The sequence below is a fragment of the Nothobranchius furzeri genome, chromosome 12 (genome assembly GCF_043380555.1).
Source record: "Nothobranchius furzeri strain GRZ-AD chromosome 12, NfurGRZ-RIMD1, whole genome shotgun sequence".
Taxonomy (NCBI): Eukaryota; Metazoa; Chordata; class Actinopteri; order Cyprinodontiformes; family Nothobranchiidae; genus Nothobranchius; species Nothobranchius furzeri.
The window spans coordinates 6,277,448-6,299,961 of record NC_091752.1 but is presented as its reverse complement, the minus strand read 5'-3'; the positions used below and the strand labels follow the sequence as shown (position 1 = coordinate 6,299,961).

At 46.9% G+C, this 22,514-nt stretch overlaps 2 protein-coding genes across 17 annotated transcripts in view; one reads left to right on the top strand and one right to left on the bottom strand.

Moving 5' to 3' along the window:
- LOC107375556 (sorbin and SH3 domain-containing protein 1) overlaps positions 1-22,514 on the top strand; it is a 99,971-nt gene that overhangs the window by 54,681 nt on the left and 22,776 nt on the right. For 11 of the 12 annotated variants that reach the window (XM_054749905.2, XM_015944136.3, XM_070542172.1 and 8 more), the window contains 5 exons: positions 10,042-10,088; positions 11,625-11,803; positions 14,839-16,203; positions 17,157-17,221; positions 17,327-17,497. In XM_054749905.2, coding sequence (XP_054605880.1) covers positions 10,042-10,088; positions 11,625-11,803; positions 14,839-16,203; positions 17,157-17,221; positions 17,327-17,497 — 1,827 coding nt within the window. The remainder of the gene's footprint in view (positions 1-10,041; positions 10,089-11,624; positions 11,804-14,838; positions 16,204-17,156; positions 17,222-17,326; positions 17,498-22,514) is intronic. The other variant, XM_070542179.1, reaches the window with a different exon arrangement.
- Positions 3,546-11,631, bottom strand: LOC139062044 (uncharacterized). 5 transcript variants are annotated; one of them, XR_011515640.1, is made up of 3 exons: positions 9,390-9,795; positions 4,663-4,748; positions 3,546-3,777 (listed from the first exon to the last, which is right to left on the bottom strand). XR_011515640.1 is itself a non-coding variant. In XM_070542181.1 (3 exons), the coding sequence occupies exons 1-3, from the start codon at positions 9,874-9,876 to the stop codon at positions 3,590-3,592; spliced, it is 282 nt and encodes a 93-aa protein (XP_070398282.1). In that variant the 5' UTR covers positions 9,877-11,631; the 3' UTR covers positions 3,546-3,589. The 5 variants fall into 5 exon arrangements, 2 of the variants coding, with proteins under 2 accessions (XP_070398282.1, XP_070398281.1); XM_070542181.1 differs by lacking the exon at positions 9,390-9,795 and adding an exon at positions 9,869-11,631; XM_070542180.1 differs by having other exon boundaries at positions 7,837-9,789.

The following is a 22,514-nucleotide window of genomic DNA, read 5'->3' as shown; positions in this document are numbered from 1 at the left end:
CTTCAGTTATTAATAAAGACAAACTGACATATCACACAGTCCTAAGTATTCAGACCCTTTGCTGTGACACTCGTGTGCTTTCTATTTCTTCTGATCATCCTTGAGATGGTCCTACACCTTCATTGGAGTCCAGCTGTTTGGGCTGATTGGTCTTGATTAGCAAAGCCACACACCTGTCTATATAAGAGCTTACAGCTCACAATGCATGTCAGATCAGCTAAGAGCAGCTGGTGATTGCGTGCAGCTTTGCGTACGGTTGAGGAGTGTTTGGTTGTGGTTGTCAGCTCAGTTTAGGCCCGGGGAAGTTCGGGTGGTCGGCCGACTGCCTGTACGGGCCCAGTAAGATGGCGGTCCGGCTTCACTTCGGCCTCAATTGTGGTAGAGGATGGGGCGGAGGGGAGCGAGTAAGGCTGTTCAGCCGGTTGTGTCGGGGCAGCGAAGCGGGACCGTGGGGGCAGTGATGGCGCTTCGGATAGTGATGGGGATCCACAGCTGAAGCAGCTGAGGACTGCACAGGAGGGCTTTGTGGTCTGTATACGTGCGGCGGGTGGGGCACGTTTTCCTACCAATAACCCATTGGCAGTGTCCAAGGAGCTGAGAGAGGTGATTGGGGATGTGATAGACGCAACGGTTGTTTATGGTGGGTTGTTGGTGGTGGCCTGTAGGACGAAGACACAGCTCTACCGGGCCCGGGAGCTTGAAAAGATCCCGGGGGTGAGTGCCGTCGTCTCGGAATCACGGACTGGAGGGTTGGTTAAGGGGGTGGTTTATGATGTCTCCAATGATGTTGTTGAGGAGGAGGTGGTGGACGCCCTGAGAGGTGAGGCGGTGGTGGCGGTGCGGCATTTGGGTTTTCATAAACGTGGGTCCACTCCGTTGTTGATTAGTTTTGATGCGCTGGAGCTCCCGGCTCGTGTCAAGTTAGGCTATCTTAGTTTCCCAGTTAGGACCTATGAGGAGCCTCCCTTGAGGTGCTTTAAGTGTCAGGGATTTGGTCATGTGGCCGGAGTATGTGTGGGTGGGTTGAGGTGTTGGAGGTGTGGGGGCGACCATGAGGGCAAGCACTGTGATCTTCCGCTCCGCTGTTGTAATTGTGGTGGAGCTCATCAGGCGGCTTATAGAGGTTGTACGTCGTATAGTACCGCAGTGGAAGTGGAGAAATATCAGGCAGAGCGTAAGGTTTCTTATGCTGAGGCGGTGCGTTGTGTGGGGGTTCGGGGTGGGGGAGCGTCTGGGCCTTGTGCTGGGTCTCAGTCTACTGGTGGTGGTAGTGAGGGATAAGAGACAGTTACAGGTGTTTCTGGTGGAGGCGTTGTGGAGGGTGAAGCATGTGGCATCAAACATGTCTGAGGTGGCTCGCGAGGTATCTGCGGCTGCAGGGGCCTTTTTGGGTTTCGGTGACGTATCCCCTGAGAGAGTTTGGGGGACTGCGTGCTTGCGGGGGACTGGGTGCTCTCGGCCTGCAGGGGACCAAGAGTCGCCCAAGGTGGTGGGTGATGCTGATGAGCATGGACGTAATTTTTGGGGGGGGGGGGGGCATGCCCCCCCCCCCCCACCCCCCCACCCCCACTTTTTCCAAAGTCAAGTTTTGACCCCTGCACTTTTTACCATCCAAAAACAATATTACACTATATTAAATTGACACTGGTTGAGCTCTAGGACCAAGCGGAAAACAACCATATGTGTTGAAGCCTGTTTCCCATTAGAGCATACTGTAAGGATACCCCCACCCCCCCCCACCCCACCCCCACGTCCATGCTGATGAGGGAGGGGTATTGAGCGTGGGTGAGCCTCCCAGTGGGGCATGGGTGTGTTTACGAGGATGTGTCTTGGTGGTGGTTGGGTGGTGTACAGGGTGGGGGGGTCTGTGTGCTTGTTGTGTGTGGTGGGTTGTGCAGACTCGGTGGTGGGGGTGGTTGTTGTGGCAGCAATACGCCTGTTAGGTGTCCAGCCTGCCTAATTCATTGAAGAAGAATAATGCATGTCAGAGCAAATGACAATCATGAGGTCAAAGGAACTGCCTGAAGAACTCAGAAAGGCACAGATCTGGCCACAGTTACAAAAACATCTCTGCTGCACTTAAAGTAAGAGCACAGTGGCCTCCATAATCCTTAAGTGGACGACGTTTGGGACGACCAGAACCATTCCTTGAGCAGGCCATCTGGCCAAACTGAGCTACCAGGGGAGAAGAGCCTTGGTGAGAAAGGTATAGAAGAACCCAAAGATCACTGTGGCTGAGCTCCAGAGATGCAGTCAGGAGATGGAGAAAGTTGTAGAAAGTCAACCATCACTGCAGCCCTCTATCAGTCGGGGCTTTATGGTAGAGCGGCCTGTCAGAAGCCTCTCCTCAGTGCAAGACGCATGAAAGCCCCAATGGAGTTTGCTAAAAGATAGCTGAAGGACCCCGAGATGATGAGAAATAAGCTTCTCTGGTCTGAAGAGACCAAGATGGAACTTTTTGGCCTTCATTTTATGCAATATGTGTATTGAAAACCAGACACTGTTCATCACTTGTCCATTAAAGTCCCTACAGTAAAGCATGGTGGTGGCAGCATCATGCTGTGGGGATGTTTTTCAGCTGCAGGGACAGGACGACTGCTTGCAATTGAGGGAACAATGAATGCAGCCAAGTACAGAGATATCCTGGACAAGAACCTTCCCCAGAGCGCTCGGGACCTCAGGCTGGGCCGAAGGTTTACCTTCCAACATGACGATGACCCTAACCACACAGGAAAAATAACGAAGGAGTGGCTTCACGGCAACTCTGTGACTGTTCTTGAATGGCCCAGCCAGAGCTCTGACTTAAACCCAATTGAGCATCTCTGGAGAGACCTAAAAATGGCCGTCCACCAACGTTCACCATCCAACCTGACAGAACTGATCTGCATGGAGGAATGGCAGAAGATCGCCAAATCCAGGTGTAGGAAACTTGTTCCATTTTTACCAAGAAGACTCATGGCTGTATTAGCTCAAAAGGTGCTTCTGCTAAATACTGAACAAGGGGTCTGAATACTTAGGACCATGTGATGTTTCAGTTTGTCTTTTTTCAATAAATCTGCATAAATTTCTAAAATTCTGTGTTATTTTTGTCAATATGGGATGCTGTGTGTACATTAATGGGGAAAATAATTTATTGATTGATTTTAGTAAATGGCTGCAATATAACAGAGTGAAAAACTGACAGGGGTCTGAATCTTTTCCGTTAGGGCTGGATGATATCGAAAGAAAGTATATCGATAAAAAATGTTTAATATTGATCGATATCGATAATTATTGAAAAATATTTTAAAATTTGTAGAAAATATTTTGCGTGCACCCCTGGCCATTTATTTATTTATTTTTATTTTTTTTGGTATTTTTATTTTTTTCTCCGCCTCTTCTCACTGCAACATTTTTAGGGCTGCCACAAATCACTATTTTAGTAGTCGACCAATCGTGTCATTTGTAAAAGTTTAGCTTATTGCACCAGGATGCTCTAATATACCATCATTAGCTTCTAGTCTGAAGTGAGATCAGCTATGGGCCATCTAATAAAGACAAGATGATAGCTTATCAAACAACTTTAACTTGCAACCTGTTGATACAAATGCTACGACCACATGGAGGTAGGCACATAAAACCAAAAATGACTTGTGTTCACAAGAGGCATGGTGGCGAGGTTGAAGCGCTTCATCTTCCAATCTTCACTCAGGAAATAGCAGGACACACCGTGGTACACCTCTGTAACACGGCTGGTCCACACGCCAGCAGTCAGGGACCATCGACAACTCTGAGGGTCTGCTTTAGCGTAAAGATAAAAGATAACGAAGTTAGTTTATTTACCAGATTAATAATTCTGTTAAATCAAATAAAGTGGGTTAAGATTTAACACAAAGAAAATGTTTTATGCTTTAAAAATATTGTTTTTTTTATTGTTCAGTCAGCAACCTTTTTATTTTATCATAAATGCATTTCATTCTACTGTTTATTTTATTTGTATCCAGAGAGAAACTGACACACACACACACACACACACACACACACACACACACACACACACACACACACACACACCTTAAAAGTTGTGTAACTCTTCTTTTCCGTCATGGTGGTGAAGTGGGACCAGCCGGGCATGGGCGCAGATAGGATTTTCAAACTGGGGGGGACAAAGTTCCAATGTACCCTCCCCCAAACACACACACACACACACACACACACACACACATACACAAACTATTGCAAGCGCCTTAACTAGACCTCAGTCAGTCTGTGTAATTTCATCCAACGGTTTACGTAAAAACTAACTTTTATATACGTGTTTGAAGCCATTGTGCAGCAGAACGCTGGCAGCAAAGCTCTGCCTGATCGACACTATAAATGATAAATGATCCACACTTGTATAGTGCCTCTCAGAGTAAGGACTCCAAAGCGCTTTACACTACAGTGTATCATTCATCCATTCACACACACATTCATACACTGATGGTGATGAGCTACGATGTAGCCACAGCTGCCCTGGGGCGCACTGACAGTCGTGCTCCACTATTTAATTCAGTCATTTGTTATTTTTCCAATCAATTACTAACCAAAACCTCATGCTTTACGCAAAACATGGTGCTGCATGGTGGTGCAGTGGTTAGCACTGTTGCCTCGCAGCACGAAGGTCGCAGGTTCAAAACTCGCCTTTCTGCGTGGAGTTGCGTGTTCTCCCCATGCATGCGTGGGTTTTCTCTGGGTACTCCGGTTTCCCCCACAGATCACAACATGCCCTATAGGTTAAAAAAAATAATTGTAAGTCGCTTTGGGTAAAAGCGTCTGCTAAGCACATAAACAAACATTAAATGATTTTCAGCATACCGATCTTTACAGAAAACATAAAAGCCCTAAAAAACTGCACATAAAATATATTAAAGAAACAATATTCACTTATCACTTAGAGCAGTAGTTCCCAAACTTTTCAGCCTGACCAACAGATGTTCCTTCGTATTTGAATGTTATTTATAAATTTTCATTATATTTGGAAAGTTTTAATTTATATATAAATATATAAATCTCTTTTTAAATTTTACTTTTTTTATGATTATGTGGCACACTTGACTTCCATACCTAACGCATCGGCATCTGCCTCTTTTTTACGTTTTTTTTTTTTTTTACATTGTCGCTACGTCTGTCACGTTAGCGGTGTTTTACCATCATTTCTACATCCATCACGTCTCAGAGAAGGTTAAACCAACATCAAACCCAACGTTTGGAGCTCGTAAACTCCACACACCTCTCGTGCAGCACCAGCTGTCTGATGCTGCAGCAGCGTCAATCTTCCCGGCCGGATGAGTGAATTTCTTCATCAGAGTCAATATTCTGCTTCATAATCAGAGTCAGTCATGACCAGACAAAGTGATCAGTCAACAAAGACCAGACCTGCGGGCAACTATATGATTTATCTAATATTTGCGCTCTTCATGTTGCACACATCTCCTCCTCTCCCCGACTGGGAGCCTCTCGGCGGGAGACGATTTTCAAACTAAACTCCCAAACTTTGCTCAGCCTGAAGGTTCCACATCTCCACTATCTTCTGGTGTAAAGTAGTAACTTCATGAGGGATCATATTTGTAGATGAGACTTGTTAAAGTCAGCAATGAGGCTTTGGCGTTTATAACGAGTAAGTCCCAACACTGACAACAACAAAGTACTGAAACTAGAACCAACATGCATAAACAGACAGATCGGTCCCGCCTACTTACACTGTTGGTCTTTTTTAAATACGCGGTAATCGTTGCTCGCCTTTTTCGCTTCATCCTGCATCCTAGCAGCAACCACTTTGGCGCCTCTGGAGTCTGTGTTTGTTTACGTCATGCTGCATTCAATGTAATTGGAAAAAGGAGCTTCAAGCGCTTAACCTCGCTTAAACGACCGACTAATGAACGGCTCCCATAAAAGAGCCATAAATCCCATCACTATCTTGCTGCAGCTGCCTCTCGCTCTCTTTTGGTTTGAGAGGGGAGGGCCTGGTGACGTAGAGTGCCGAGTCTGTGGTTTTGATTGGTTAGGAGTAAGTAGTGAGTCTAGTATGCTGCTATCTGATAGGTTATAATGGAAAAAGGAAACGTTTTTATCGAAGTTTTATCGACCCATTTTTTATCTATCGCACCACATCGATAGATCGATAGATATATTGAACTATTGAATTATCGTCCGGCCCTATTTTACGTACCTACTGTGGTCTGGCCACAACCCACAGACAGATCTCAGCCGTGGGGTGGAATCTAGGTTGTCTTTCAAACTGTCTCCACATGCTATTGGACAACAGACAACATGATGCACTCACCGCAACAGATGTCTGTGTGCGGAGCAGTCCGCCAAACTCTGTCGAAGTCCTTTTTCTAAATAAACTTAAGTACCTCCAAAGTTGGTGCCAAAGTCGTTTCAAACAAGCCACCGCCATCTTTGTTGTTCCAGTCCGTCGCTCCATCCCGCCCACCTACTGAGAACTGTGCTTGGCATAACACAAAATCGCTTCAGCCAATGGTAGCCCTGCAGCGGTTCCATTGGCTAGCTGTCTGCCTAGATTACTAGGTTAGTCATGAGGGGTATATGTGTGCACATTTTTCTTTGTTGCAAAGGGGTCTCAGATTATTTGAAGTTTGTCATTAAAGTTTCTCGAACTCGTCCCGCAATTTCTAACTCGGAGAAGCTGAACCGACGAACCTTTGTGAAGGGTTCCAGACGGGTTCTCGCGGGTGTCCCCCACAGTCGCAGCCCAGTGAGACGCCGTCCTTGGGGTAAATGATGTCTCATAAAGCTGTATGACAAATGACTCTGTGGCCATTTCGAGAAGAAATCGCCTGATTACCGATGATTTTACGCTTCCATTCTGGTAAAATCGTAATAACTATCTTCTTAATTGACTTCAAAGTGCTGAAGGGGTAAGGAGAGACAGAAGACCAGTGACTGAGTCACTGGTAAACATAGCCAACTGGAATTCCTGACATGTCTCTGGTCAGGAAGATCACTTTGGTCCCCTAAACCGACAGAGTGACTCCATCTGCAGAACACATGTTGACGTGAGGGCTGCAGCCATGCCGTCTCAGTGGTGGGTTATGCAAACCCCCCCCAACCCCCCATATTCCAAACAGGGCAACTGTGTAAGCCCATCAGCTCTCCTCACATCTGACCTCTGTTATGCTCTAAATCTTTACCTTTAAGCATTTAGCAGCGGGAGGATGGAGGCACGGCTCCCTCCTGTTTGTTTTTATTAGTGCACATCCACACAAATAAAGTCGTGGGAAGAACGGGTTCGTGTTATCATGACCCAGTTAGGGTTGATATTTCAACTATGAAAACACAAAAGCGTCACCCGCTAAGAAACGTGCAATTCTGCAGATTTTGTGACAGTTTTTTCTCTTTCTCCTGCTTCTGGCAGCTTCAAGTAGGTGATTTTCGTGCGATTACACCCTTCTCTTTGCTGTGTTTGTGTTTAAAACTGGAGCAAAGTTTCATTTAGTGATTAACCTGGTAAAATTTGATTGAAAGTGAATGAGTTTACCCTTTCAGGTCTGAAAAAGTTCATTTACAACACAAACCCTTCTTCTTGTTGAAAAAAACTAGATCAAGATTCCCTTTCTCGAGTCCAGATAAGCCTCCATGATTGTTTCCTATTTATTTTCCGCTGATGCCGTCTGTGAGTAAGCCCGATAGCCAGGGTGTCACTGAGCACTCTCTTCTCCCCAGATAAAAAGATCTGAGGGCGGATAGAAGACACGACGGAGCAAGGAAGAGCTTTAGATTATTCAGCGGCACCGCTGTGTTCTCGCAGTCGCCATGGAACATTTAGCTTTATAAATAGATGCGACTACAGACCTGTCAGCCTGGTGTTTGGCCCCTGCCACCTTAGGCACTCTTTCTGAAAGGTTATTAATGACCATTCTGCCCCGGCAACCAAGTGTTAAGGTATGTTGTGGCAAACGGGCAGTTCAGAATGTTCCTCGTCTGGCTGCTGCTCGTGGGAAGCGGCGGCTTGGCCGTGCTGCAGGGAAGTGGATGTGGTATTAAGCACAGGGCCAGGCTGGCTGAGGCGGGGATTGTGCAATCATATTTGCAAACAACACTTGTGCTTTTATTCTTAGTGCTCGTGTAACGTCCATTATTTTTACCTTCTGTGACGTCCAAAAGGAGGAGGGCAACAGAAACAGCGTGCTAAGATTAGCTAACCATTTTGACTGCTGGTGGGTGCTGCTGGGCTGAATGAATGACCCCCGTTTGTTTGAATAACCGTTATTCCTACAGCCGTCTAATCAGCTGTCCACGTAAGTTTCACCATTTTTCCATTTTTTACGATGAACACGGTCAAATACGCTTCACCCGGTTTTGTGGGTTTTTGCATCAGGACATGATTTATGTTTTCGTTTCTGTACTAAAACCTAGAAAAACACCTCTGAGATCTCACCATGCTGGTATTCATCCAACAACAACCAAATGGGATGATCTAAGTCCACAGAATGTGTGTGTCTGGAGCATACAGGCGTGTGTTAACCACCCGTCAGCCTGGGGAGGGTTAAAGGTCATTTACTAACATTTTAGAGCCCTCACGACAAAGATTATTAACAGACTTAAGAACTCTTCCCAGGAGTGGACGTGCCAGCAGATTCACCCCTGGGTCAGAACCAAGAGCTCCATCTCAGGCTCGACAGGTCTTGGTTAGCAGGATAAAGGTTAAAGGTCACCGGGACAAACGGCAGCAGACTGAAGCTGTGTGGAAGGGCCAAATGAAATAACCTCTTCTCTCTATAAACAACAGGGCAACACGACTTAGGGCTCTGAATCGCCAGGAAGACGTCTGGAAGTTTGTCCTTTTGGTCAATGAGAGCAGTAGGGATGTTTACCCATAATGCACTGCTCCATGCCAGGAGAACAGCTGATACCTGCCTTCAGCATGGTGGAGGAGGACCTCCATCATCATCTCTGTAGACCAAAGCATTTTAGAGTGGAACATGGACGTAATTTTTTGGGGGGGGACAGGGGGGACATGTCCCCCCCACTTTTTCCAAAGTAAAGTTTTGACCCCTGCACTTTTTACCATCCAAAAACAATTTTACGCTATATTAAATTGACACTGGTTGAGCTCTAGGACCAAGCAGAAAACAATCGTTTGTGTTGAAGCCTGTTTCCCATTAGAGCATACTGTAAAGACCCCCGTGTCCCCCCCACTTCTAAAGTGAAAATTACGTCCATGGAGTGGAATGTGGGTCCATCTCTCTGACAGCTGATTGGCCCAAACCGGGTCAGACACCAGAACCATGATCCCAAGCGCAGCAGCAGAACCAGGTCCTGTCGAAGTCCGGACCTGAACCTGACTGAGGCTGCGGGTGGGAAACAAACACCTCCTTATTACCAGTAAAGAAGAGCTGACACACCTCCTCCAGAGGGACGTGAGGCCGATCGGGCCCGGCGGAAAACGGCTACTTCACCTTTTCGCTGCTAACGTCGGTTCTGTGCGCCGTTGCATCATAAAGTGGACCTTTGATTGTGTCCCAACACTCTAAAACCTGTCTGGACTGTCTTTTAGACATGACTGCATGTCTGACTGTCTTTACTGTGTCCGCTGAGCCTCCGTGTCCCTGTTGACGAGCATGAGTGTGAGCGGACGTGTAACCCGGCCTCCTCGCACCACCAGCTGGTTAATTGTCCCCAGTCTGGTCCAGTGGCAATGAGAGCGCCTCAGACAAAAGAACTGAGAGACGGCAGCCTATAGGCTGAGCCTGTGACAGCTCCCCCCCTCCCCGCATGGGCGCTCCCCGACCGATGCACGCCCACCTCCCCACCCCCTCCATTCCACTCTGTTTTCTGCCGCTTGTTTTCTCCAACTTGCATAGAGGCCAAAACACACGCTCACCCTTTCATGCCAAGCCCCGTCCCGAGGCAAGCCGCGGTGCTCCACGGAGAAACACCCGCAGCGGAGCAGAAAGGAGACCGGATCTGGCTCTGGTTGAGGCTGCCGCCTCTGTTCTAGCTGGGGGAGACCTTCCTGTGGATCTATCAATGACTTCTTTGTTTGGTTTGTTGCAGAGTGCCCCCTCCTTCAGCCCCTTGGAAACAGCCTCCGACCTGCAATAGTAAGTCAACGCTTCTCCTTCCTGCTCGATTCTACTGTAAATCATCCTGCATGTCTATTAGAAATCCAGATTGGTTGTGAAGATAATGTCAGTGAGAGTCAGTGAGGTCCAGCGGGGGGGACCCTCCTCCCCGTTTCCTGAGCTGATCCTGGGATTGAGGCAAAAAGACACCAGAACAGCGTGTCCTGTGTGTTTCTTCCTCTGGGGTTCAGACAATGTGACGGCTTTGAGGGTTTTATTTAAAGACGAGGACCTGGATGGACATAGGGAACTCATCCGGCTGCTGCATAAGTTAAATAGCGTTATCTGGTAGTAGTGAGTGTGCAGAAGTCTAACCGGGACCTGGACTTGGAGCTCCTCTCAAACCAAACCTCACCTCACGGCCGATCGCCTCGTTTCTGTCTGGTGAGACGAACAGTTTCTATTTCTGTCTGGGTAATAAAATGTAAAGAATGCAGGGCCGAGGCACGGTGGCCGTCTAGTGAAAATAAACTTCTTCCTGCATTTCTGCTTCCCATCTGCTACCGTAATTATGTCATCACAGGCGAAGGATTTCAAAATAAAACCCAAATCTAGCTCTCCAAACCACTGATGTGTTAATTATTTAGGAGGATTTCTGAATAAAGAAGTGAGGAGCCACAAATTTAAAAGAAACCCTCAACTGACTTCCCTTAAGAGCCCCGAGATTCCCAATCTTTCACTACTTTTCCCACAAATCCGAATAAGCTGGGCAAACTAATGAAGAGTAACGAGCTTTGAGATAAAAAAGTTACAGGAGGATGCGACATAAAGGCTGCAGCATCCCAACCAGATCCCTCGTTGTGATGCAGCAGAACATCCTCTAACTCTAAACGCCGCCTTAAACTGAAGGAAGCGGGTCCCTGTTACACTGTAAAAAGAAAAAGTTGATCCAACTTAAAAAATTGCTTCAATTGGTAACAAGCAATTTAATTAAGTTTATCCAACTTAAATTATTAGTACAATTTTTACAATTTAGGTTGGATAAACTTAATTAAATGGCTTGTTACCAACTGAAGCAATTCATATAGGTAGCCTCTAGGCGAACACGCTGCCAGCGGTGCACATATTTTTCCACCGGCTCTGAAAGAGACTCTTGTTGAGGAGGTGAACAGCGGCGCGTGTCTCTGTCCACCTCTAGATGTTGATATTAATCCTAAAATGGGTCTTTTGGGGGTTTCAGCCCAAACCTGGGGCGACAGCAGGTGAAAAAAGTGAAGGTGAGAGTTGCAGTTGCACGGCAGCGGCCGATGCACCGTGTGGGAATGTTCGGGGAATATTTATAGAAATCCGTCCCGTTGGCCTCTTTGGAACGCCAGGATATCTGTTTTAGAAAACATCTTCTCTCGGCATCAGCCCTCCAACATTTGTTTTTCTTCTCACTCCAATTACCGTTTCCCACGAGCATGTGAGCACAGAAGTTACCTCAGGGTGCGGTAAATAAGAACCATGTGACCCAACAGCCTCTGGTGACGATAAAATGCGTCTAATTAGTCGCTCCTCTCGTTTGGGCTCAAGTTCTTCGAGCAAGCCTGGACACGGCGAGGTGGAAAAGGACAGAGGATCGTCCACGAGTGAGCCTTTGGCTCCAGAATGTGACCGACATGTTTACAAGAGTGTCCTGGAGGGCGGTGACATTCCCTTACAAGGTCTACGAGCTCTAAACAAGCGCCATGGAAGCTCTTCCTCTTCCAAAGGTAGGACGCCAGCAGTGTGTGTGTGTGTGTGTGTGTGTGTGTGTGTGTGTGTGTGTGTGTGTGTGTGTGTGCGTGTGCGTGTGCGTGCCGTTCAGGTTTCCAGACAGGAATCCATGTGTTTCTGTTTACCTTTCTGCTGGAAGTTGCACCTTTTCTTTGCTCCACTTCGTTAGCCAATCACCTCGCAGTATCCCCCCCACACACCCACACACACCTCCCTTAACTGCTTTTGTTTTGATGCCATGGATCTGTTCGTCTGCTTTGGAAAACTCATTCAGGACACGAGGTTGTCCTGCTAAGTCCGTGAAAGCCAACCTCAGGGATGTTTACCCCCCTTCCTCCTCCTGCTCCAGTTGCCAATCGCCGGGCAGGCTTAGGGCAGCACTCCAGAGCGTCCCAGTGCCAGAGAGGGTATGGATGAGGAGGTACCAGAGAGATAAACAGGTCTCTGCTCTTCACAGCAGCAAGACGAGCCTGAGATAAACAAGAGGGACACAAAGGGTGGCCGCACGAGGAAGTCAGCTGTCAGTGTGGAGTCGGCCTGGAATGCTAGAGGGAGGGAGTGGGGGTGGAGAGGAGAAGTGCTAGGAAGGGATGCATCATGTTGGCTAAATTTCACCAGCTATTATGGAGCTAAGCTGTAGAATGGGTAGATGACACCTGGAGGCACCACCTTGGTCGTTAGCGTCTCTTAAGAGCAGCTCAAGGCTGAAGAAGCCCAAAACTTCGTCATGTGTTTCAGCCTCGTGGCTCACAATTACAAAAGCATCTGTTCTATCCGTCGTTAAAAAAAACTCAGCCTCCTCGGGGGTGTTTTACTGGCCAGGATGGTGACTCATCACTCGCCACATGCCCTGAATAAAAAAGCCCGAGTCATCGTCCTCATGGTGTTTCCCTGGCAGCTATGAACGGAACAGATCAGTCCCTCATCCCACAGACGAGCGCGCAAACATGCCGTCTCATTTCCCAGTTTCATCGCAGCACAAACGCACGCCCGCCAGGACCCGACACTCGCCGCTTCTGCTGCTGTCGGACAGACAGAGAAGCTGGACAGGTGGACTCGGGATGCATTTGTAATTTACGACCACAGAGGGATCTTCTGCAGCCAAGAAAGAGTAGAGAAGAGTCTGGTGGAGGGGAGCTGAGGGGACTTTTAGGGCCATTTTCAAGTGTTTCTGTGTAAAAACCATGAACAACAATACTTTCCTGAACTTATAACATCCACAAAAATTCTGATATCGATTATAAAACAATTAGTTCTAGGTGACAGCACGTTATTAGGCCTGTGTAGTAAACGGCTGCAGATTTGCACAGTGACCCTTGTGTCAGCTGACTGATCAATTATAAAAGGCTGTACCGTCAAACCTTACCCTGAATAGCCTCAGTTTAAAGAAATAGAGTTTAACGTTAAACATGACCGATGAGCTAACGGCTAAAGTTGCCTCTTTAAGACTGCTCCAATGTTTGAGCTGCTCATGCAACCTTTTACACAACTAGTAGATTCTCATCACATTGGACTTGTCAGCAGATATTCCTGCTGTTTTCCTTCCTGGATGCACAGGAAGTGCCACATTTTGCTGATAATGACAGTTTTGCATGCGAACAACCATAGAATTCCATATAAATTACTAATAAAACCTAATAATACTGAACCAGTTTGATCATTTTTTAAAAATATCTGTGCTCTTTTTAATTGCCACTCTGCATTAACCTCTACGAGTGGGTGGGGTGGGGGGTGGGGTGGGGGGGGCAGCGGTCCGGAGCGCGTCCCCCCGGCCTGGAGTACACCAGCCTTTCTGGGATTTTCCAGAACTCCCAGATTGTCAGTACGCTTCTGGCCCAAAGTGTTGTGATTGGATCTAATTGGATCTGACTGGTCTAATTTGTGATTGGCCGATCTATTATCACACTTTTCTCCATCGCCAAGCACTAATTCACCATCCTAGTACGCCATCCTGTATTTAAATATATAATCTAGGTCACAAGCGTCGTGTGGCCGAACCAATGGTTGTCTTTCAAACTGCACAGCACTTGGACCAATCACAGCAGCAAACAATGTGGTATAGTCATCGCTGTGGAAACCAGTCAACAGGTTAGACCGCTGTACACCTGCGAAAGAGAGGACCAAGAAAATATTTTCTTTTTTTTTTTAATCAAGGACTCAAGTACCTCTATCTGTTCATGTCTCAAAGAAAAGCCCAAGGCTAAATTGTCAAACGCTGAAGCCAAAGACGTTTGAAACGAGCGCTGTTCCTTAGCGACGCCATCTTTGTAGGTTTTCTCTGTCACAGCTCTGGTGCTGAGCCTGCATTTCCAACGTAGAGCGCTGCGATTGGCTAGACACAAACCTATCTGGGCCATTGGGTAGGCCTGCTGAGGCTACAATGAAACAAGGTCAGACCGACCTGCTGACCTACGGTTGGTCCAGATTTCTAGGCCACTGACTAGCATGACCAGATCGTGTCTCTGGACGTTTTTACTTCTAGAATCAGTCAACAGGAAATATTTTAATATTTTACTCGTTACTTGTAGTAAGAAAATCTTGAATCGACGCAAAGTTGTGTTAGCATGTCAGAAATCGGTATCGGCCCACAAAACCTAAATCTTTGCAAGTTTAGTTAATAAATATTGCTTTTACAAAGAAACACACTTCAGAGTGGTCTAAAATAAACCTCCAGTGCAGTGAGTGGATAAATAAAATACTGAAACACAGTAAACAACATAGAGGTTTTAATTATAGCACTTTTAGATGCTCTTTAGTCACATCGCATAACATTTCATGGCATTTAACTGCTTTACTGCAGCTTGTTTTGGCTGTTGTGTTGCTGTTTGCAGTGATAATGGAAAGCAAGGTCAAAAGGCTCCTGTGCTCTTATTTTGACGGCCATCTACTTGATGCACAGTGCATCAAGTCCGCCTCTCGTCTGAGAGAATCTGGTTTCAATCCTAGAAACTGTTCTAGCGTGTTTGTGTGTAAAGTTGTGATCATTGTAATCTAATATGTTGTTTATTCTGTTGTCCTGCATGCTTACCAGTGGATTATAAAGGTGGGAATGGCTATATAATTTCACCCTGCTCCTCTGTAAATAGTCGAACGGTTCTTGCCAGTAATGCAATAGGTGACCAGTGTAAGAGTAAGAAGCCTTTATCTGCTGCCAAAACCTGCATACCCCAAATCCTGCCCTCTAAGTTCAAGCCGGTGCTGTTGCCGCCTGGTGGCAACGGTCAGGAAGGCGAGACCACAGCTGTCAGACGCGGAAAGGCCCACAGCTGTGAGGATCTCTACACAGGAGCAGCAGAGGACAGGGACAGCGGACAGCTATCGGACGATGTGTCCGTCTGTGGTGGCCAGAGTGCCGACGGCCTCAGGGATGATTCCCCTGCAATCAGGAGGAGCGCCTCAGAGTTCTCCAGCCTGTACAAAACCATGCATCACATCCAGCGTCCCAGCTCCGTGGGCTGCAGCCCCCATGGCAGCGTCCGCAGCTTGGCCTCTCTGTTCGAGAAGGTAAAGGTGGAGGGGGAGAGGTCGGAGGCTGATGACAGCGGGAACGTCGCGCGGAACAACGTAACGTCGCGGATCAGTGAGTTTGAAAGGATCATTCAGCGGTCTAGCTCAGCCCCTAGCCGCTCTTCGTCTCTGCCTAGCCTGAGCTCCAGCTGCAGCCCCAACCGCAGCCCCGACCATCCCTGCATGGTGTCTACGCAGTCGGCTGAGTCCCTGTTGGTGGCCAGCACCACGCAGGCGGATATCTGCCCCCTGGTGGAGCCAGGTAGCAAAAACTCTAGCAAGGAAGCCCTGACGGCAGACGTTGTGGCCGTGGAGGAGGCGGCTTCCTCCTCAGACGACGGACAGAACATCAGGACTGAGTTTCCCTGTAACACTGAGGTTGAAGTGGAACACATCTTCAGTTCGGGCTCCCAGGAACGTTCCCAACAATCAAAGACTCCCCCACCCCCACAACACAACCATCTCCACCACCACCTCTTGCACCACTTGAACCTCAAACCCAGCAAATGCAAAAGCTCCTGCCCCGCCTCCTACACCCGCTTCACCACCATCCTCAGGCACGAGAGGCAGCAGGCCACCATGCAGCAGGACAGGCAGCCGGTCTCAGAGAAGAAAGCCATGCTGCCCGGGAACCTCTTCCTGACGGGCCCAGCTCCCTTCAGGCTACGGAAGAACCTGCATTCCCACCAAACACAGAGGATGCTGTTAGCCACCAGGGTGACCGGTACCATGTCCCCAGAGCTCAGAGAGCTCAGACCCTCAATCCCTCAGCGCCTGTCCTCCCTGGAGGTTCTTGAGAAGCTGAGCAAAGACACTGACCAGCTGAGTAACGGGCAGGGCTTGGACGCCAATGGGAACCTACTGCAGCTGCTGGCAGCGCACCACAGAGGTTGCTATCTCCATCCCTTCATCGTTGTCACCCTCTCCTTCTGTGGTCACTCATCTCTCTCAGCTCCGCTCCACCTCGTGTAATCTTTTCTCCACAAAGCAATGCCACCGCCCTTCATTTCCAGTCTGCGTGGCGTGTTTAGGTGGCAGGGCATTCTCCGCCTCATTTTGATTGTCCTTCCATTTCACTGTGAATGAGTCCGCTTCCACAAACTCAGCCAAACCCTTCAGGGCCTGTAGGAGGTTCAGGAGGCTTTTGGTAACGTATATCCTCTCCAAACGTCAGATCTGAGTTGTGTGCATGAGCGTTCCAGGCTGTGAAGGCATCAGTGGTATTTTCTGTTTTATTAGATGTAATGATGAGTCGATAACTTCAAATTCAAATTAACCCAGGACCTAAAGTCTGAATATTGGGATGTAATTTAGCATAATCCCACAGAAAAGTTTTAGTTTTTTACATTTGTTCCACTTTTTGAGACGCCTTTCTCACTTTTAGCTCCCAAACGTTCCTGTTCAGGAGTCTCTAGCTGCTTTTTCTAATCTTTGTGGTTCAGGGAGAAAACGTAGTTATAATAAAATCCAAACCTTTATGAACAGTCAGTGCAGGTCGCTCAGTCACCATCAGTACTACCATGATACTTTTTTGGATTTCTTCATCTAAATCCTGCATTTATTTATTTATTTATTCTTTTTTTTTTCATGAATTCACGTTTGGTCCTTCTTTTCGTTTGTGTATGCATGCAGATCTGGATCTGGCCCTTTTTTTGCCGTTTGTTGCCTTAGTTGTGCGAAATCTCCACAACTAAACGATTCCAAACATGCATGTTTACAGTTGTTTTGGGTCGTGTCCATTCACTGAGGAGATGACTTCAGTTTCATTACCCTTTAGTATACCTTAAAGTAACCAGTGGACTGCGGCAGCTTAAATGTCTTTTCTTTGGTTTTCTGTGTCAGACTCTTCCCCAGCTCACGGGGAAAACCAGGATGAGGTGCTGAGGAGGCGTCATGGAGACAAAGAGGTATTTTCCTCCCTGAAACTTCACCTACAGCGTAAATATGGAGAGCTGAGGAATGTTTTCTATCAGTGAAAGAGCAGAAAACATGTTGAGTCTGCTTCCTGTTAGAAAATCTTGGAGGAGCAGCGGCGGCTGAAGCGGGAACAGGAAGAGGCTGACACAGCATCGAGGAGACACACGGGCATTGTCCCGACGCACCACCAGTTCATCACCAACGAGCGCTTCGGAGATCTGCTGAACATCACCGATAACGCAGAGAAAAGGAAGTCGGGCGTTGAGGTACAACACCAGGATGAGTCTTATCCTTCTGTAAGCAGGAAGTCAGGCGTGGGGGGTGCTTAGCAGACAGACAGATGGCTCTAAGTCCAAAGAGGAGCGACGGTTTTAGTGGCCATTCGAAGCTGTTCTCTGTGTGAAATTTCTAAATAGTTAACACGGGAGGCATCCTGAACAGCCTCTGTTGTGGGAAATAGCTTTTGTTGCTCTATAGCAGTGGTTCCCAACATTTTTCGTGAGTGCCCCCTTTCCTGTGTCCAAGAAAAGCCAGCCCCCCCACCCCCCCAACCCCAACTCCTAACCATATGCACACAATTAAAAGTGAATAATTACAGACTTTATACAAATGGGCAGCATTATGCCTCTTACACGTGCTTTTAATTGTACTGTTGGGTGTGTCATTTTATTTATGTCATTTTTACAAATAGAGTCTTGGTAAGGTCCCCCCCACCCCCACCCCACCCTACCCCCGGGGGGGTCACGGACACCAGGTTGGGAACCACTGCTCTATAGGACTGATGTGTAATGGCACTTTTACATCTGGACCGGCACGGACCGGACTGGGTAGCTTTTGAAGTGTTCACATCTAGGTGGCCTGGTGTTTTTCAGAGCTCAAATAATCGATTTTTCAGCCCACTTACCAAGGCGGTCTGCTTTGGGCTGAACCGGTCCAACACTCCCACTGCCAACTGATTGGCCAGCTCAAATACACACCTACCATTAGGGGGAGCTTCCAGTTGGCTAATAGAATCAACCAGCAGGAGCTTCCCGCATTCGGGATTCTTTTTCATTCTGGATACTGAGACGTAAGCATCGCCTCTAGCTGAAGCTGCGGCAGCTCTTCTCTCTCTCTCTCTCTCTCTCTCTCTCTCTCTCTCTCTCTCTCTCTCTCTCTCTGTCTCTCTCTCTCTCTCTCTCTGTCTCTCTCTCTCTCTGTCTCTCTCTCTCTCTCTCTCTCTCTCTCTCTCTCTGTCTCTCTCTCTCTCTCTCTTTCTCTCTCTCTCTCTGTCTCTCTCTCTCTCTCTCTCTCTCCTCACTGCTGTGAGAAGCACGCACGCACACACACACACACACACACACACACACACACACACACACACACACACACACACACACACACACACACAAAGACTGAAGCTGCAGCTGTCTCTCTCCTCTCTCTCTCTCTCTCTCTCTCTCTCTCTCTCCTCACTGCTGTGAGAAGCACACACACACACACACACACACACACACACACACACACACACTCACTCAAAGACTGAAGCTGCAGCTCTCTCTCTCTCTCTCTCTCTCTCTCCTCACTGCTGTGAGAAGCACACACACACACACACACACACACACACACAGACTGAAGCTGCAGCTCTCTCTTCTCTCTCTCTCTCTCTCTCTCTCTCTCTCTCTCTCTCTCTATATATATATATATATATATATATATATATATATATATATATATATCTTTCTCTCTGTCTTTCTCCTATGAGGCCAGAACGGTCTCAATAAGACTTAAGTCACACAACGTTTTCCACAAATACACATATTCATTCTGAAATTCTCACTCTTTGACTCATAAGTATAATGTGAAAAAATAAGTCACGCAACATTTCCCACAAATGCACACGCTAATTGTGAAGTTCACACTCCATGGTTCACAAATATAATTTGTAATAACACTTGTAATATAAACTCACAGATCATACGAATTGCTGAATGTGCATTTACGAACAGCTTCTCATTTGTGAACCTTCCTGCATTCGTGAGAGAAATCGGTGTGCTGAATTTTGAGACTCTCCTAACGTCGCAGGTCAACAAACGTCACCATTGGCTAATGAATCTGTCAATCAAATATATGATTCTGCCAGGGCTGTTCGCTTTCAGCCAATCATATGGCTCCTTATGTTACGGAACAGATCTGCTGTGCGCATAAGTCAGACACAATTTCCTGCATGTGTAGCTCGGGGGTGACGATGGCTGAAGATATCGCGTTAGCGTTCACACTTGTTTAATTTTCCATTTTAATTCTGGTGCCTGTTAGCAGCTGAAACACATCCTCACGTGCTTGTGGATATCATATATTCTATATGAAAACATGACCGTAATAACAAGTAAAGGTTATCAGCTGTAGCTTCAGTGTGCTCATAGGAAACGTGACAAAAGAACACAAAACACATTTCTCTTTATGGCCTCTGTTGTTGTCATCATCAACGTCACATGTCTTACAGAATACGTGTGACCAACTAGCATTTCATGCTCTACCACCGGATGTTTGGATCAAAATATGAACCAATCAGATCTTAGATCAGGTGAGAGCCAGGCGTTTCCCGTCATCCTCTAGGTTTTGCAGCCGGTGGAGAGCAACTGCAGCGCCTTGCTCCAAAACCTGCGGCCGCCTTGATCTCACGAGGTTATCGTTGCCTACGTATGCATGACGTCAGAGCAAGTCGGCGTCAAGTCGAACACAAATCTAACCGGCATGCGCTGCTCGCCGATCACCGCTGATCCAATCTGCGCAGAACTGGCTCATCTCGAACACAGCCGTTGACCATATCTGGCTCCGCCTTTAATCCAATAGGCGATGGCTTAAAGGGCGGGGCTATACGAAATAGAACGTTGGTTACGTTTTGTAACCCCAGATTCTTTGAGTATAGCGTAGCCCTTTAAGCATCTTGGCCCAGCTGGTTCTTTGGGCTCAGTAAGACTTATGAAGTCGAGCTATGCTCGCTGTGCTCTTTTTTAGGGGCCAGGACCCACCTAGGAGGCGGGCGTACATAAAAGCTCTTCAATGATTGGTTAACGGGATGGAATTAATCCAATAGGCGATTGCTTAAAGGGCTACGCTATACTCATAGAATGGGGTTACAATACATAACCTTATGGGTGGCCTCTTAATGATCTTATTCAGAAAAATTATGCATTTTTACTACGTGAAAGCAAACCCCGTTAGGGGCAGAGACCTCTTGAAGCTCATATTAAACATTGTCTGCGGAGAAGGTAAGAGAAGCTAGTAAATCGTCAGGCCTATTCCATGGGAGTGACTCTGATAAGGAGCAAAAGCTCCAGCTCTTTATCTTGGCAGGCGTCTCTATTCTCCGGAGTTCAGGCTTTTGGTTACGTCAGTTACTTTTCCTTTTGATGAGCTGCATATATTTCTAACACAACCTTCAGTGACATCAAGAAAAAAATAACTTTTAAACTCTAAAAGGCATTATTCCCATTCTGAGAACAAATGAACAACCTGTGTGTGGGTATGTGTGTGTCCAGTTGCAATTTAACACAGACTTTGGCCCTGTCCACACGTAGCCGGGGATCTGCCAAAACGTAGATATTTTTCTACGATTTGGCCCGTCATCCACACGAAAACGGAGTTTTTTCACACGAAAACGGATCTTTTTTAAAACTCCGGCCAAAGTGAAGCGTGTGGACAGACAAAACCGGAGTTTTAAGGTCCGCAACGTCACTTTCCACGACTAAAAATGCTGACATCACGTGTGCGACCTGTGTTTACACTAGCCGACAGCATGGATGCCCTCAGAGCTGCGCTCGCTTTATCAACTGTCCAAGCGCTTTCTGCTTGTTTGTTTATGCAAGCGGAATTACTGCTCCTTGCGGAAGACCACAGATGAAGGACGAGGTTAAGAACGGGGGAAGTACTGCCGCCTGCAGGTCTGGCATGTCCTTAACAACGTATTTATCTGGGTATGTGTGGACAGAGTTTGTTTTTTTTTTAAAACAAGGTGGTGTGGATGCACGTTTTTGGAGGGGCGGATATCCATTTCTAAAAAAAAACCAGCTACGTGTGGACTAGGCCTCAGTAGCATAGAGAATCTTCTCACAACACCTAATCATCCCTTGATCAAAAAACCAGTAGATAGAGTATTGCCTTGTTATTCCGTTTAATAAGCAGACGGACAGAGGTATAGTACAAGTGTTCAAGTGTAATGAAGATGATCGCAGGTTAACACAGTTCCCCTTAAATGTTGAGCAAAAGTTATGAAACGAGACAAATTCAAACAATAAAATGTAAAAAGAAATGGCTCTGTTGATAAGAAGCAGGTGCTTCACCTTTAGATATTGTAGCGACCCCGAGCGTCCCAGCAGCAGGTTTATAGTCCCCAAATCTACCAGCAGGAGGCAGTAGTGGTTCACACCAGACCTTTATAAGGCTTTTTCTTCCACACATTGTAACGCTACAGACACGATCCTCTATCACGCTCCTACCACACAGAGTCACGGTGTCAGTTAACCATGCTAATTCAACCCGCTCCACAGAACACACATCACCTTCCCTGTGGCTTACATTAACATAACGCTCACACAACACGCAAATCAACACCTAGGAACTAGCAGAACGATAGGAACACATATAACACAATACCCAGAATGCACCTGGCTTACAACCCCAGCCAGGTCATTACAATATGTTTTTACTAGAGCTGGATGCACAGGAAGATGTATGTTACTAAACCAACACTAGCAATGATAGAACATCTACGTTTTGAAGGATTGTAGCATAGATGAAGTGGACAGCAGCCTTTTCAAGTACATTCCTGGTCTAAAATAAATCAGGCTGATAAAGCCTTTTGTCACGTTGAGAGGAGGTTGGACCCAGGATGCAGAAGTACCCAGAACGACTCAAAGGCAGGAGAGGTCTTAAGAAAAACAATTCCTTTATTTAAGGCGGATGTGCTGATAAGTCCAAAGCACAAAATAAGACTAATACTCAAAAGCTTGAAAAAACTCAAAATTAACTAAGCTCACACATGAGCAGGGACTCGGAGAGACTCGAGAGGGGAACAAACAACACAACACATAAGACAATGAACCAACAAACACAGAGTGACAAGACAGGGCTGAAATAGACTGGGAAGATGAGAGGGAGATGAATTGCAGGTGTGTGGGGAGAGGGACCAGGTGAACACAATTACTAACTCAGGGAGGAGGAAGAAAACACTGGTGGGAAAAAACACACTAAATAATGAAAGGCTGTAACAAAGGAAAATGACCTAAGAGAAAAACAAAAGAC